Source organism: Epinephelus fuscoguttatus, linkage group LG19 (genome assembly GCF_011397635.1).
Source record: "Epinephelus fuscoguttatus linkage group LG19, E.fuscoguttatus.final_Chr_v1".
NCBI lineage: Eukaryota > Metazoa > Chordata > Actinopteri > Perciformes > Serranidae > Epinephelus > Epinephelus fuscoguttatus.
The window spans coordinates 14,834,853-14,852,429 of NC_064770.1; the positions used below are offsets into that span (position 1 = coordinate 14,834,853).

The 17,577-nt window shown below is 40.8% G+C and overlaps 1 protein-coding gene across 1 annotated transcript; it reads left to right on the forward strand.

The window, feature by feature from the left end:
- The first annotated feature begins 546 nt into the window (after positions 1-546).
- rpl19 (ribosomal protein L19) lies at positions 547-4,531 on the forward strand. Its single transcript, XM_049562187.1, has 6 exons — positions 547-591; positions 968-1,074; positions 1,966-2,088; positions 2,351-2,471; positions 3,293-3,403; positions 4,338-4,531. The coding sequence occupies exons 1-6, from the start codon at positions 587-589 to the stop codon at positions 4,459-4,461; spliced, it is 591 nt and encodes a 196-aa protein (XP_049418144.1). The 5' UTR covers positions 547-586; the 3' UTR covers positions 4,462-4,531.
- The last annotated feature ends 13,046 nt before the right edge of the window (positions 4,532-17,577 follow it).

Below are 17,577 nucleotides of genomic sequence, written 5' to 3' on the forward strand. Positions count from 1 at the left end.
TTTCTGTGAGTGCTTTTAATGCAGGCGTATATCTGCGGTGGTAAAATATATGTATTTAATTTCTCAGTCACTTGCAAGGGCCTGTTCTCCGCCCTCCCTGTTGTCGGAGGCACCCACACAAGGGCCACAGTGCAACCACACTGCCCGCACTGTCTTTATTCACGTCCGAGGTGTTAAACATAATATTAATATTGCTAAAAACATCACAATCTAGTTTGGTTTTTGAGTGGAGTCTGTCATCAGTGGCGTTTCTGCTCTCAACACCGCCCTCATGTGTTCAAACAGCAGAATGCACTCGCTGCACCCACAATGCATTGCAAAACCCACTGGACAGTACCAAGTGTTTCACGATGGGGGTGCAGCGATTTAAACTTTTAAAATATACTTAGGGTTGCCTATATATGTATCAATTTATATCTTTGTATACGCGTAAATATCGCTAAAGAGAAATGTCCACGCTATTAATAATGTCCGTTTTGGTCTAGGCTTACACCGAGGTGTTACGTGCTCAGAGATGGACTCTCCTCTATAATGGTAGCTTCCAGTCCGTCTCTCTAGCCTTCCTTTTCCAATTGAAGTAGCAGCCATGAGGTAGGACCAACGCGGATGGCACAATAAAAGTCATCATTTTACTGTTTAAATGCACACTTCTTGAACCCATATCTTGTCAGTAAGACACATGAGTGTCTACTCTACCGTTACACAAAGGTTAAATCTAATTCCCAAATCAGAAACACATATTTTTACGTGGCTTTGTGTAACACGATGTAGCCCACGGAGAAGCCATGTTGTCAACTGGGCTGGCTGTATAGCTAATGTTAGCTGTGCGGCTAACGGCCACTTAGCCACTGAGGCATTGTTACAACACTATGAAACGTGTCAGCAATGTGGCACTATGTTTGATACACCAGTATAAGTTGTTACTTTAATTGTAAGGTGTTTAACCTGGGTTTTGTGTGTCCTGCAGCATGCTCAGGCTCCAGAAGAGGCTGGCCTCCAGCGTCCTGCGCTGCGGTAAGAAGAAGGTCTGGTTGGACCCTAACGAGACCAACGAGATCGCCAACGCCAACTCCCGTGAGTAGTGCAACAAGTGTAGCAGTCGGCATTATATCTTAACCATTTACTGAGATAATGATGTGGCAGCTCTGAGAAGATGTATATTTAAATCTCTGGCATACGTGCATCAGCGTGTCAGTAATAATGATGCTGAGAAACACGTTGACTGTTGAGTTTACATACAAGCTCATTCAATTAGGAGATGTCAAGGTAGAAACCTGTTAATGGCTATTTGTTCAAGCTCAATCTTGGGGTCCTCTGAGAGAGGGTTTAAAAATTACTGTTGCGAATTGAAGCAGCAGAGTCAAGATGATATACCCTGATAATGGTGAATTTGCCGGAGTCTAAAATTTCTACATTATAAACAAATGCTCATGCCTATTAAAGTCCACATTCCTAGTTTGTAGCACAGGGTTTCTGTTTGGAATGCATCAATTTTGGAAATTCTGGACCAATACTGTTATTCAAAATAACAGTTTGGCTGATAGCCAATATCAGTAGTGATGTTTTTATATTCTTGCAAAATATCGATGTAAATAAATACAGATAAGACACCAAAAAGAACAAAATAAGAGCAATAAAACAAGGACAAAAATGAAATAAAACTAACTGAAAAAATAAAATAAAAATATACCACATAAGAGCAATTACTCCAGGTTGAAAAAAATAGAGATAAAGCCAAACCACAAAAGACAAAACAAAGAGCAGGGCCACAAATAAACACAATATTTTCTTTGCGATATTGAATTAGATGCATGGAATTAGTCATTTCTCAATGTTATTGGGTCGTAAAAGCTGTGTCCACATTACTGATGATAATTTCTCTTTGTCGGTTTATGGGAGTCTATCTTTTGCAGTCTGATGAATCTGTTGCATCCCTGTAGCTTACTTGCTTCCTTCTGTCATCAGGCCAGCAGATCCGTAAACTTGTGAAGGATGGTCTTATCATTCGCAAACCCGTTACGGTCCACTCCCGGGCCCGTTGCCGCAAGAACACGCTGGCACGTCGCAAGGGAAGACACATGGGAGTCGGTAAGTTCAAACCGACAAGTTTGCCGTCCTAGAGGAAAGTTGTTGTGTAATGATGGCTACATTACAGCGCAGACAACATTTATGAATGAGTAAACTTATGACAGATTTTAAATTGATCCAGTTCACTATTGATATGTAAAATCAGGATAAACAGTGCAGTGTTTTCAAATATTGAGTACCCAGTCTTGTGTAGTGATTGAATTGTATGTAACAGTCTGGATGAAGAAGTAAAGTTGACATGCCTTATTAATCTGTTTTCCAGGTAAGAGAAAGGGTACAGCCAACGCCCGTATGCCAGAGAAGTTGTCCTGGATGCGCCGCATGAGGATTCTGCGTCGTCTGCTGCGTCGCTATAGGGAGGCAAAGAAGATTGACAGGCACATGTAGGTTCAGGATATCTTCACTAGTTGTTTGTGCTTCTGTCGATGTGCTATACCCATATTTTAATAAAAAAAGAAATTAATTGTTTTATATACTTAAAGGTGCAGTGTATAAGATTTAGTGGAGTTTAATGGCGTCTAGCAGTGAGGATTGCAGATTGCAACCTGCTGAAACTTCTCCCACTTTGTTCAGGGGGTTTTACTGGGAGTGAAATTCCCAGAGGCCTCCTCCTCCTCCTCTTCTTCTAAGAAAAGAATCAGGTGTCGTAAACGAGTGCAAACACTCAGTAAAGCAGTTTCAGGGGCTGCTAATTATGGTGGCCAATGCAAAAATGTGAATGGCTCTATCTGGAGTCAGTGTTTGATTTGTCCATTCTGGGCTACTGTAGCAACATGTTGCTGCAACATGGCCATTTCCATAGATGAGGACCTGCTCCCTATGTAGACATAAAGGGCTCATTCTAATGTATCGAAAACACAAAGATTGTTTTCCTCCAGTGGTTAGACACTAAGGAAACATAATGATCATATTCTATTTCTGCTAATATATCCCCTTAAATCTTACACACTTGGTCTGACATTTGGCAGACCCACATTGTGAAAGCTGTACTGTTTTTGATACTGGTTTATTTCAAGTTGTGATACATGGCTTATTATACAGTGACCAGATCTCTGAAGATATCTGTCATCATAAATTGAACTCAGTGAAGCTTGTTGACAACGCTGGTATTACACACATGCACGCTTCAAAGATGTGGCACCTCTGAATTGAAAGCACTTAATGTATTCTGGTAATGATTTGTCCCCCCGCTTCTGTCCCTTAGGTACCACAGCCTCTACCTGAGGGCCAAGGGTAATGTGTTTAAGAATAAGCGCATTCTTATGGAACACATTCACAAACTGAAGGCAGACAAGGCTCGCAAGAAGCTCCTGGCGTAAGTCACAAACTGCACTTCAGTTCTCTTTTGTTCAGCTTTACATTAAGGCTGTTTGAGCTGCATTTATTCCTGAGAAGGTGTTGGAATTAGATGCCTTTCTTTGAGGCAAATAGGTCCATAAAGGCTCAGACACACTAAACCAACGTTGGAGCACTAGTGGTGATGAGAATCCACTGCTTCGTCGCCTCACGTTGCGTGTCTTGGCCAAAAAGTTGCTTATGAACACACCAAACACATGGCCAACAAGCGTGTGTTCTGTGCATGCTTGAGAGGACATACCCCTTCATACCAGCAGATGTCATACGTCTGTAAAAGTCAAGGAAAAGGAAGGAAGACCATCTTGATGCTAGTTAGCACATTAACACAATCCAACATTGAAAAAAACGGAGCATATTTACTCTGTGCCAGTGAACAGGAACACAAATCCTAGCAAAATGTTTTTGCTTGAGCTCAGTGGCTAAAGAAAAACAATCTTACCTGATTTAACAAATTTGTTTCGAGCTCACTCTCTCGACTTAAGCTATATGTTTACATTTCTCACCTCCGTTTCTCTTCTCGTGTGCTGCGCTGATCTGTCAGTCAGAGTGATTTCATTCACCGATGGGCTCTGCTGTGTGTATATATATATCCAGTAATCACAATACTTGAATAGTCATCCCTCTTACTCTGTACTGAGTTTTGTCTTAGTGAACTGAAGCATTTTGGGGATGCACACACTATAAAAACCTTTAAATGGCGATAAATAGAAGAATTAATTTTTAAAGTTTAGCATTTCCCTGGTTCACTAAAACCAAAGCTAACCGAACAGTCATTACCACATAAATTAAAACCAATTCACAAGTATTGAATTTACTTTTTAAGACGTTGTAATCAGGTGATGTTTAAGAATGTATTAAAAGACACTTGTTATATCGCTCTGCCTGCCCCACAGTGATCAGGCCGAGGCTCGTCGCTCCAAGACAAAGGAGGCCCGCAAGCGCAGAGAGGAGCGTCTCCAGGCCAAGAAGGAGGAGATCATCAAGACCTTGTCCAAGGAGGAGGAGACCAAGAAGTAATCCAGCTCTGTCAATCCTGCCTGACATTACAACCTGTCACGTGCCGACAATAAAAGTGTACATAAAGACACTGATGATCTCCTGTACTTTTTTCCTCATGAAGTAAATATCTGATCAGCAGGAATAAAATCAGTGGGGCTAACACCTGTGGTGATCACAAGACAACTAATAGCCAAATATGAATGAATTTCAGACTAACCTCTCTAAGCCTGATGAATTTTTCGTTTGTCTCCAGTTGGCGCTACAGCGGGGTTCAGATGTGCATTACTGTTTCCATTATTTGTCTAATGAACTGAAGTTTTTCCCCTTTTGAAGATAATTTAATTTAGTGGTAGTTAATTTATAGCTGATAAAGATGAGAAAAAGCATCATAAGCATTCATTTCACCTGTTGAATGCAAGTCCAATATTCACCCTCTGTTGGCTCTCTACAGACTCCTGAGGGAGCTCACAGGCTCTCAAGCTGCTAAATGCTCCACTATGTTCACCAGCTAGTTACTGATAGAGCAGATAGTGTACAGCTGGTTTTCAGAGTTTTTTGCTGATAACGGCCACCTGCAGTGGCTGAAAATTAAACATTTATGGGCTAGGCAGCTAAACAGTGAGCTGCAACTCACTACAAAGCTCTTTGAAGCCGAGAGGAGCTGCAGATTCGGGTGATAATTCTCTAAATTAATCACTATGACCCATTTCATGTTGTCATTTGATACATTCTTAGTGTAAAATAACAGTTGTAGCCCTGTTAGTGACCAAATTATCTGCAGACCATTGTTCATTTTGCATCCATTAAGCAATATCAAAGCTTCACTGATTAAATTGAAGCTTACAGCTAAGATTTAGTCATCATCAAATCTTAAGTCGAATGTGGTGCAACTCTAAGGCTATTTTCTCACACTCAGTTTTGTATCTTGTTCAGAAATAAACACACAGGCCAAAAACAACTGCTTTGTGACGGTGCTGTTACAGTGAGGCAGACAGGTTGTGACAATTCAAAGGGTCAGCCAGTGGAAAAAGACATATAGTAAATTTTTAAAAAAGCAGCTCAGGAACGTGTTTTCTGGAATTCCCAGCTGCACGTGTACTCTCCTGCCGTCCCCTCTGGCTGCAAAGTTATGTGAAAGAATGTGTTTCTTGTAGAGGGAGCTCAGCCAAGTGCACACGGAGTCCAAAGAAAAGCAGGTTGTTTTTGCATGTTAAACTTCAACCACTCAACATTTTTGGTAACTTTGTCAAAACAACTCAAAGTCTGCTTTTATTTTCTTGTATCTGTGGCTGGTGACTGAAAACTCAAGCTCTGATTTTTGTGTCAGACTACTATTCCCAGAGTCTAGAATTAAGTTTTATATTTATCTTTTAAGTCAACATGGACGAGAAGTCTGAAAAGTGCTCTGCATCTGTGATGGAAACTAACTAAGGAGGCTACTTTTACTCAAGTACTCTAATGATGTACTTCACTACATCTCAGAGGGAAATACTGTACTTTTTACTGCTCCACATTTATTCAACACCTATAGTCAGTTTTCAGATTCAGATAATAATCAACATATAAATTAGGATGCATTATTATGGATAAAGGTAAGACTATTGATCCCAGGGGAGAAAATAACTGCCCCACAAAAATGTTGACTGCAGGACTTTCACAAAGTATTTTACACTGTAGTATTTCTACTTGTTCTGAAATAATGACTTCCACCACTGCTCTGCATGAAATCTCAACAGCCACTCGGGTCACTGGTTCCCACTCTGGGGGTCCTGACCCCAACTAGGGGTCCCCAAAGCATCATGGGGAGGTCGCAAGGCCTTTCTGATTTTAAGGGGTATAAGAAAACATTTAAAAATATACTGTATGTAGGCCCATATCTCTATACTCAGCATTTCATTCATTTCTGTGAAAAAAAATAAAGTTTAGATCATTTTTCAAGTTTCAAGTTTCAAGTTTCAAGTTTATTTCATTTATATAGCACCTTAAAAAGCAAAGAGCATTTGCACCAAAGTGCTTCACAGGCAACATGTTTTATACACATAGGCATAAAGACATGTAAAATACAAACCAACATCAATTTATCAAAGAATAGAAATAAAAGTTATTAAAACCCAGGGTGATCAGATGAAAATAAAAACAGATTAAACGCTATTAAAAGCCAAAGAGATGTAAACTTAAAAAAAAACATCTCAACTCACAAAATGAGGGAATGGTAAAGACCTGAACATGAGCTTTATTGACAGAGCCCTCACTGTCTCATAAACAGCCTCATCCTGCATCAGGAAAGTAGGCATGTTGAAACAGCCAAAGAGCTGATAGAACAATGGCCAAGCGTCAGGGAAAGGAAAACTTGAATTTGTAAAAACAAAAACAAAGGCAGGTATTTTAGAATAAGCATAATGTTAATGTTAAAAATTTAAAAAATACACATAATACATACAGAGAATCACATAAAAGTTCCTAAAACATCAGGAAAACTCATCTCTGGTGCAAAATTCACAGGAAATAATATGCTTAAAATTCATCCAAATCAATAGTTTTACACAACTTGCGTTCACTATTTAGGTAATAATACAGTTTAGCTATTCTGTACTTATATTGTTATGCATTGAATATGGTGTAAAATATCCATAAAATATGTAACTTAGCTAGTGGTCATCAGTTTACTCTGATAAAAAAGGTTGGGAGTCACTGAGTTAGCTGATGTCTCATGGGTGACAGGAGAAAGTATAGTACAAGGACCCTGAGTTGGAACTGCAGACAACCATTTTCAAAATGGTCATGCTTAATCTCTGGTAACATTTAAAAGTGAGGACTGTCGTCAAACTAAAAACATAAAAATTGCATTTGCAATTTCAAACTAAAAGAACAAAAATCATGCCTTGTTTAAAAGTTTGGACTCTACTGTGGCACTTTGTTTAAAACAGAGGATTGAAATGTAATACAATACAATGTACAAATACCTTGGTGCACACTTGTTTGAGAAATGTTTTTTAAATATTCACAAGTGAAAAATGAATTTCATTCAGTGACAAAACCACAGTTGCTGGTAGTTAATCCGTGGCCTTATAAGGACATCAAACAAAAGCTGCACAAATTGAATTTAGTACATATTGCCTTTCATTTGCAATATTAAATTTAGTTTAAATGCTGCTCGTCACATGTTTGAGCTTGTTTCCAACAGACCATACAGAATTATCCTCAGCCCTCTGATTTCAAGCCAATTATGACTCATTTTATTTCCTGCTTTCTGAGGTAAGGAAGCCCTTCTGTTTGATAACGTCCTGTGTGCACACAGTGATGACCTGCTGTGACTCATGTCTCCAAGTCCAGAGGTTTTAACCGATGAAACAAATCCCCTGAAATCTTTAAATTATCTTGAGATATACAAAACACACAGTGTAAATTGAATGTGTAATTTTAAAGGTTTGTTGCCATCTAGTGGTTACATCTGGTATGAGAAATCCAAAGGTTAAAGGAATACTTCACCTTCAAAATGACCATTTGTAGCCTATATCAGGTAGTCATGTCTTGTTACTTTAAATTCACAAGGAACACTTGTGTGTTTCTCTCATGCCTCCACTGACAACAGCTAACATATTTACTTACTGATTGATTGTGGGGTACATTTAACAGCAGAAACAATATCAAAACATCTCTTTACGAACTCCCACAACACTTGTTCAAGTCTCATTTATTCAGCCATGTGCTCAGTACTTCCCAAACACATGCATTTCACTAATAACCTTAGCACTGGAGCCGCACCATAACACAAACATGTGAGTCCCCCACCGCCACAGCTAACCATCAGTGGACCCACATCCTGCAGCACAGAGCAGGTGAATTTCAGCATCTCTCATAGTGAGGACACTTAGCATTTTAAACACACAACAAAATTGATGCTGAGCAAAGATTATTGAGTAACTGAGGTTTTTAATTACAAACTATAAAGTGTCAGGGTTGCTGGTTTGAACCCTGGATGGAGGGTTTCAAACCCTGAGGTGGGGAAGGTACTGCAGCTTCCTCCAACACTCCAAAAGTGTCCAAAGATATGTAGGTTAGGTTAACTGGTGACTCTAAATTGGCCGTAGGTGTGAATGCTTCTCACCCAGTGCCAGCTGAGATAGGCTCCAGTCGACCTCCTAACAGGATAAGCGGTTATGGAAAATGAATAAATGAAAGTGTGACTACAGCTGTCAGTGCTAGAGGCACACTGGGCTCCCCCTCACCTGACGCTGAAGCATCAGGGCGCACTGTGGTGTCTATCTGATACTAACACTACCGGGGTGTCTGTCTGTTTGTAATGTACTCTTCCTGTTGGTCATTGTCTTTACTGTGGACCTTACATGGGGGCTGTGGTGGTATGTTTTATCAGCCAGTGTTGGAGTCTGACTTTAGTTTTAGCAAAAATGCACGTGTTTGGGAAGTACTGAACATATGGCTAGATAAATGTGACTTGGATTGTAATGCACAAGTTGTGTGAGAGTTTGTAAATGGATGTTTTGATATACAGTGGTGGAAAAAAGTTTTCGGACACCCCATGCATTTGTGAAATATTGCATTAAGAATCACTCTTGGGTCTTCAAGTGCAATTTCTTTTAGTACAGTCACAGCCAAAATACTAAATAAATCCTAAAAAAGCCATTAAAAACTTAAAATTGATTGGTTCCATAAAAATACATAAGAAATTTTGAGTATTGGGTCATTTTGGTACCAGTGATGAAGGTCGTTCTTTTTATTAAAAGACACAATTTTTGTTGCCAAGCTTCGTGTCTACATAAAGCCAGCACATTTGAAAGTTCTTGAGACACAAAAATGGCTAAAACAAGGAACCTAACGCAGGAAACACGCCTGAAGATAAAGATTCTCAGCCAGGAAGGGTACAGCTGCCGCCAGATAGCCAGGAAGTGCAGATGCAGTCCTTCAGCAGTTGGATACACTCTGCAGAAATACAGACGAACCAACAGCTTGGAAGACAAACCAAGATCTGGGTGTCCAAGGGTTTCTTCAGCAAGAAATGACCGCATCCTGATCCGCATGTGCAGGCAAAACCGCCGAATGACATCACAGGAGCTTCAGCAGCAGTGGTCAAACCAAACTGGTGTCCAGTGTTCCACCCGCACTGTATGTGGCCGACTTTTAGATCATGGCTTAAGGTCCTACAAGGCTATCAAGAAGCCCCTGATCAATGAGAGACGGAGGTTAGCCCGGCGTCGCTGGGCCCAGGCACACAAGAACTGGACAGCCAGGAATTGGAAGAAGATTTTGTGGTCAGATGAGTCCAGTTTCCAGCTTTATCTTCCTCCTACTAATGTGAGGGTACGCAGAAGGCCAGGCGAAGCATTATCTCCAGCATGTACAGTACCTACTGTCAAGCATGGTGGAGGCAGTATCATGGTTTGGGGACGCATGAGTGCTGCTGGTGTTGGTCATCTCACTGTCTGTGATGGCACATTGAACTCTACCAAGTATTGTACCATTCTCGAAACCCACATGCTCCCTTCTGCGCGTGCACTGTTCCGTCGAGGTAAAAACTGGATGTTTCAACAAGATGATGCCCCTTGCCACACATCCAAGGCCAGTAGAACTTGGCTGCAGGAGCACAGTATCCAGGTCTTAGAGTGGCCAGCTCAATCCCCGGACATGAGCCCCATTGAAAATCTGTGGTGGATTATCAAAAGGTCTGTTCAAAGCATAAACCAAAGAATTTAGAAGAATTAAAAGCAGTAATTCAAGAAGAATGGGACAAGATTACCCCTCAACAGTGTGAAAGGCTCGTGGGGAACATGCCAGCCAGGATTAGAGCTCTACTACGTGCCAATGGCAGGACTACTAAATATTAATTTGATGATGTGATGGTTTATTTATTTTTTGTTCAGTTTTGAACACATTCTCTGTTATTTGTTGACTTTGATACCGACAATGTTGAGAACTGACATATTGAAACTGTCAAGAATTTAGTTTTGTTAGTTTTTCTTGTAAACAATAAACAAAAAAATATAATTTGTATTTGTTTGTATCTGTCTAATGCAACCACACCTTTTGAAACACAAAAAAAGATTTTTCCACAAATATTTCATGATAATATTTGAGATTGTGTAAAATTTTAAGGGTGTCCGAAAACTTTTTTCCACCACTGTAGTTTTGCTGTTGTTAAACATGGTCTCCAGTAGATTAGTAAATCAACACGGCATAACTAAATGATATACAAATGGTCATTTTGTGGGTGGAGTATTCCTTTAAATATCATCTGGGGACATCCAGAGTATAGGGAATGGGCGCAGTGATGTCACCACGGACGTCGCCGCTATTTTGATGGCTACGGGCAGCTTCGCGAACGTAAACAAACGCAGTAGTTGAGTCGCATCGAGTGGAGAAAGCGAGGAGAAAGATGTTAAAATGCCAGAAAGGAAAGGGAATTTACCGGGATACATTAGACCACGAAGCCAGGGACCTGTATATGGAGAAAATGAACGCTATAAATGGTTTGGACCCATACGAAATTCCAAATAAAGAGTGGAGCAGTGACGAGGAGCTACTGCCGCAATTCTGTACAACAGACATCTTTGCCTACCTTGTGTGCGGTGTGAGTGCCTACACTTCGGAGCAGTTCCTAAGTTATAAATCATTAGAGTCTCATGTGCAGTTCACAAATGGATGGGTGCAGGAGCTTCAGATTTTTAAGCCGGCAAACAATGTGAATACCGTCATTCGGTCAAAGGTACGTGAGCTCTACCTAGCTTAGTAACTGTTAGTGCATAGGTTGTAGCATGTACACATGCGTGCTTTTAACTGTGCTTCAAAGTCTAGTAAAGCAATATAAACTAATATTCAGATATTATACTTTTCTGTATATATAAATGTCATTTATATGTCACATATACACATTACTCAAGGGTTAAGGTTAATGTTTGGTTTCCTTTATGGATTGATACATAATGAAGTGTTATCCTTCTCTGATGACTAGGTAGAGCTCACGTACCTTTTACCTCACGGCATTTTAACATCTTTCTCCTTGCTTTCTCCACTCGATGCGACTCAACTACTGCGTTTGTTTACGTTCGTGAAGCTGCCCGTAGCCATCAACATGGCGGCGACGTCCATAGTGACGTCACTGCACCCATTCCCTATTGTACATTAGTGTTAAAAAAAGGTACGTTGGGAACCTGTGGTGTTGTGGTGTTGCAGTCAAATGAACAGTCAATTTTTCACATTAAAAAAAAAAGAAGTTCTTCCTGTTTTCAATTCAATTCAATTTTATTTATAAAGCCCAATATCACAAATCACAATTTGCCTCACAGGGCTTTACAGCATACGACATCCCTCTGTCCTTAAGACTCTCACAGGGGATAAGTAAAAACTCCCCAAAAAAAACCCTTTAACGGGGAAAAAAAACGGTAGAAACCTCAGGAAGAGCAACTGAGGAGGGATCCCTCTTCCAGGACGGACAGACGTGCAATAGATGTCGTACAGAACAGATCAACATGATAAATTAACAGTAATCCATATGACACAATGAGACACAGAGAGAGAAAGAGAGAGAGAGAGAGAGAGAGATGCAGGTAATGACAGTAGCTTACAACAACATTAATGAAAGTAATAATATTATAGTTATAGTTCTGGTTACTGCGGTACAATATGTTGAAAGTATGTATTAATACCTGGCAGTATACAAGTGTGACAATAGTCATATGTGTATAATAACAGTAGAAGTATGACTAATGACTAATGATAGCAGCAGCAGCAGGAGGCATCTGGCAGGACCACGACAGCAGCACAACCACACACGTCACGCTGTCCAGGCACCGCTGTGATATGAGTTAATCTGAGAGACAGTGGAGCACAAAGGCTCCGGAGAAGAAGCTGAGTTAGTGACATCCAGAATGGCCGGGTTAGCTAGATGTAGTAATAGGATACGAGAGAGAGAGAGAGAGAGAGAGAGAGAGAGAGAGAGAGAGAGAGAGAGAGAGAGAGAAGGTGCCCGGTGTATTATAGGGGGGTCCTCCGGCAGACTAGGCCTAAGTCAGCCTAACTAGGGGCTGGTACAGGGCAAGCCTGAGCCAGCCCTAACTATAGGCTTTATCAAAGAGGAAAGTCTTAAGTCTAGTCTTAAATGTGAAGACGGTGTCTGCCTCCCGGACCGTAACAGGAAGGTGATTCCACAGGAGAGGAGCCTGATAGCTGAAGGCTCTGGCTCCTGATCTGCTTTTGGAGACTTTAGGGACCACGAGTAACCCTGCGTTCTCAGAGCGCAGTGTTCTGGTGGGATAATATGGCACTATGAGCTCTCTAAGATATGACGGAGCTTGACCATTTAGAGCTTTATAAGTTAACAGTAGGATTTTAAATTCAATTCTGGATTTTACAGGGAGCCAGTGCAGAGAAGCTAAAACAGGAGAGATATGATCGCGTTTCTTAGTTCCTGTTAGTACACGTGCTGCTGCATTCTGAATTAGCTGGAGAGTTTTTAAGGACTTACTAGAGCTACCTGATAATAGAGAGTTACAGTAATCCAGCCTTGAGGTAACAAAAAAAGGTCATTGTATTTTTGTGTTGCTGGTTTGTGCACATACCCTTCAAGTGACTCTCTCCCACAGATCAAATCTTGTTTGTGGAACTGCTGAATAGATAGTGGCATGTGCAAAGACCTTGTATCGCTTTCAACCACAAAGAAATCTTTGTGACAGATATGCAGGAAATTACGTCTCACTACCTGAGTGCTCAGAAAATACTCTGAGGTTTCTCGACATGTCCTGATGCAAACAGACACACAGACAAAAAACATAAAAATGTGTTTATTTGCTTCAGTATATTACACACAATCAACAGCAATCCACTTCATTCGGGCTATTAAGGCATTCATTGGTAATATGTTGGGATGGAGGGTCTCTTGTGTCCATTACAGCCATGGCAGGATGTGTAAATTATGCATGTGCCCCTCTAAGTGAGCTGTGCGGGTTTGTGCTCAGTGTTTTTTGCTCTGACATCATTTGTCAGTTGGGTGTTTTGGTTGTGTGAGTGCTTATAAGACATGCAGGTCGGTAATAGTTCAAACAGGCACGAGGGCACCAGGCGCTAATGCTAAGCAGCCATGGAATGCACCAGGATCAGCTGTTCCTCAATCACGTGACCCCCATTACTGCCCCCCTCAGGCTTGCCTCTTCCATCACACCTCCCCGTGAAGCCATTCGCCAGTCACATCCATCGCAAGCGAGGTGGAAGGTGATGACAATTTAAGGGCCCACAGCTGGAGAAAGCCTACAAAATTATTTCATCAGGTGGTTAAGAGGTCCCAGAGCTCCTGGAAACAGAGGCTTTTTAGTCAAGCCTCATCAGATGAGCTAATGAGAGGAAAATGCTGTTGAAAATGCATAAAACTGTCACATATAATGTAAAAAGATTTAAAGTTATGCCACATAGAGATCATGAGACAGTCTAAAGAACGTCAGCAAACACTAAAAAAAGTCCAGGGTCATGACCCAAAGCAGTCTAACACAAAGGTAATTTGTTTTACAACGCCACTGAACAGAGACACACTGCAAATACTCACGTGTGAGAAGCTATATTTGGCATCTTTTGTTTATCATAAGAGTTGATGATTCATTTTCAGCCAGTGGGGTCACTGGAAATCTTGGAGTGATACTTTAAAACCAAAAAAATATAGTTAACAATACAGTTAACATTTTGAGCTCCACAACAATCCTGTTTCAATGTGTTACGTATCTGTACTTGTTCTTCATTCTTCATTTACTGGAAACATGCCTTCTCAGGTTTATGGGAGACTGGTGGGTACCCAAAGAACCATTTTCATTCACATATCTTGAGGTGAGAGTTTAAGGGACTCCTTTAAAATTGACCATACCAGTATGGGGCATATCTGATGGTGAATAAGGGAAAGATTTGAATAAATTTCAGTGGACTTCACCAATTTACATCTGTATTTTTAAAGTGACGCTGCACTTTTGGCCCTTCCTAACAAAACGTGTTTTTGGTTGACCCCTCTTGTTTAGGAAAACAACACGCTGGGCTTGAAGTGCACAAAGCTGTCACCTTATGATAATCTATTTCCAGACACTGAGTTATTTTTATTCCTCAGCCTCTCACCAGCTCAAAAAACATTATACACTTTGGATCCTCTTGCATCATGTGTTTTCACTGGTTGCTTACATGCAGTCACACTCAGAGAGACTCGCTTAGAGAGAAGGAGCAAATACATGTTTCACAAACACTTTGCCGGCTCTGAGTCATTCTTCTAATAGTACAGTGGACAAAAAGTCCGCCTCACTTAAGGCCTGTGTGGTCTGCCAATGACAGCTCTCAACACTCGGGCACTTCTGCCAGGTCATATGCAACACTGTTATTTAGTGTTACTTACAGGCAACAGGTCTGAATCAGAGTGTGTGTGGAAACAAGTGTTTATCCTGACCTGAGGGTCTTGTTAGAGTAGGAGAATTAAAGTACAGTTGACAATGACAGGAAGAGTCACTTACATTTTATCTGTTGTTATTCTGCCTGTGTCCTTCCTTACAAATATATAAAAAACACCTACTGCAAAACTAACACAACGCCTGACAGGAAGTTTGCTGTACTCTCAGGGGAACCCCCGTCATTTCGAGATGTTGGACAGAGATAGAGGCATGACTGAGCCACGTCCCGTCTGTCTTGTAGTTCACCTCATGGATGATCCTGTAACCTGCATTACACAAGACGCAGAGCATCATCATCATCACTGCTGAAAGAGGTGGTCGTAGGAACGACGATGGAGGAGGAGGAAGACGAAGAGGATGTATTTATTGCGTGCTGTTTGGGCGACAGTGGGATCTTTGTTCATCTGTCTTGTGATGATGTCACATGGGCTCGTAAGAGGAAGTGCATCTATTTTACTTCCCTCTGTAGCTTATTGCCTTCCCCTCCTCCATTACTGCCTGCCACCCCGAAGCATGCCTATCAGACTTCCTGTCAAGACCAGCTCTCACACACACACACACACACACACACACACACACACACACACACACACACACACACACACACACACACACACACACACACACACGCACTAGCCCAGAACTATGCACACGTTTGTCAACTGCCAGCGATCTGAATATGCCACCTCACACACTCTGACTGTTGTCGGCCACCAGGCACCTAAATTTGATTATCAAAGTACATTTTTGACTGGCAAATGGAAAATTTGAAAACAGTAGCCTACAAAGGAGGCAATTCCACTCAACACAGCCTTTCTTAACTGTGCACTGCAATCAATAAAAGACATTAAAATAATGAAAATATCTTTGTGAACATGTTGTATATTCTCTCACAGTCTCTTAGTTCTCAGTTTTGTCATTTCTTTACTTTATTATTATTATTATCATTTATAGCCTGGTTGTTAGTGGCATAATGTAATCATCATTAAAATGTTGTGGAAATAAAAAATTAAATTACTTTTGTTCGTTCTATAGAAAATGTGGCACTAAAAGACACAGGATAGTAATTTTTTTTTAATAATACAGGTTATATTTGAGTTAACAGCTGTTTCCTATTGTTTAGCTACAGATACATGCACATTTTGTTATCAAAGTACAAGTACTTTGCCAGGGTACTTCAGCAAAGAATGGGGTAAATGTATCTGGTTATTTACTTGAATCTCTCACAGAAATTTGGTAAAATGTAAACACTGATGTAAAGTGTCGTGTCACTCCAAACTCAGGGAACTTTTAACGTTATCTCCAAACTTTGCTCAGCTGAGTAACGTTGTGTTTATTTACTGTAAACTTGTTGTGTTGTCACAATAAACTGCAGGCCATGTTCATCTGAAGAGAGACTCTCAATCCTGCTGTGTTTAGCTCTGTTAGCTGTCAGCTCTATTAGCTTGGTTAGCTGTTGGCTCCATCAGCCAACACGCCGCCCACTGGCTTCTGACAGCTAACAGTTAACTAGCTCTCCTCCCAGTGATGACATCACGAAGATTCAGAAGCTCAGTTCAGTTTGTCAGTTGCTAAACTGTAGTTAAACATCCCTAATAAAAAAAATCCCTTTTGTCTTGGGAAAAATCTCTGTTCACCCCAAACACATTTTCTCTCATCACTGGGACGATGAGATAGTGTGTCTTGAGCCCTGGCTAGCCAGCGACGAGCACTGTTTGCTGTTTTTCATAAATGGTTGGACTAAAAGCAGAAAATGAATCAGGAAGTTTGTGGAACTGTAATGTTGGATTTCAGTGTGTGGATTTGTATTTATTTAACCTTTATGATCTCATTCTCAAAATAGGCTTGATAAAAGTTGGTGGGCATAGGGGGCGGCTGTGGCTCAGAGGAAGAGCTTGATCCCTGGCTCCTCCAGTCTGCATGTCAAAGATACTGCATCCCAGCTTGCTACCGGTGGCTGTTTCATCAGCCTCAACCACCAGTATGTAAATGGGTGAATGAAAGCACTCTGAATGGTTAGCAAATCAGACAGGCACTATACAAGTGCAGGTCCATCATCATTTGCTTACCAGCGGCAGGGTAACTTTTTGTGACCCCGTGCCAATGGAACATGGTTACTGTCAACCTTACTGTTTATTGTTTAGCTTATCCTTTTCCAGTTATTTTTCACAACATTGCAGATTTTTGCAGAATGTTCAGAAATTTCAACTTTGAAATTCTCCTCTCTGCTACATAACTGATTAATCACAAAAAAAAGTAATCTCAAAAGTTATCTCCTAATTACACAACCATCTATCATCGAGATGATAATTCCAGCATGATTCATCCCTGCTCCAAGAGATCAAGGATTTCCTACAGGCACACAAGAGTGGCGCAACGCTAAGAAATCTCCTGTGTTACAAGATTATGAATGTCAGCTTGAAAAATCACTTCTTTGACTTTAATGTGGTTAAATAGCTTATGGAGTCTTTGGATGGAAATTGCATTGTCTGTAATAAGCTAATGACTGACTGTTGTGCGCAGGAGGCAGCAGGACGGCCTGTAATGAGGGCAAACCAGATGAGAGGTCTGGATATTTGATTTTACAGACCGCCAGAGAAGCAAGGTGTTTGTTGCTGTACCTATTCTACCCATTCTGGGGCAGTGGCTCCCTTTTTCTTGCCTACAGCCTTGTTATTATGACAGAGTTTCCATGCTGAAGAAAAAA

Coding starts and splice junctions, on each gene's coding strand:
- rpl19 (XM_049562187.1), top strand. Junction 2,472..3,292: donor AAGAAGATTGACAGGCACAT/GTAGGTTCAGGA, acceptor TCTGTCCCTTAG/GTACCACAGCCTCTACCTGA. Junction 3,404..4,337: donor GCTCGCAAGAAGCTCCTGGC/GTAAGTCACAAA, acceptor CCTGCCCCACAG/TGATCAGGCCGAGGCTCGTC.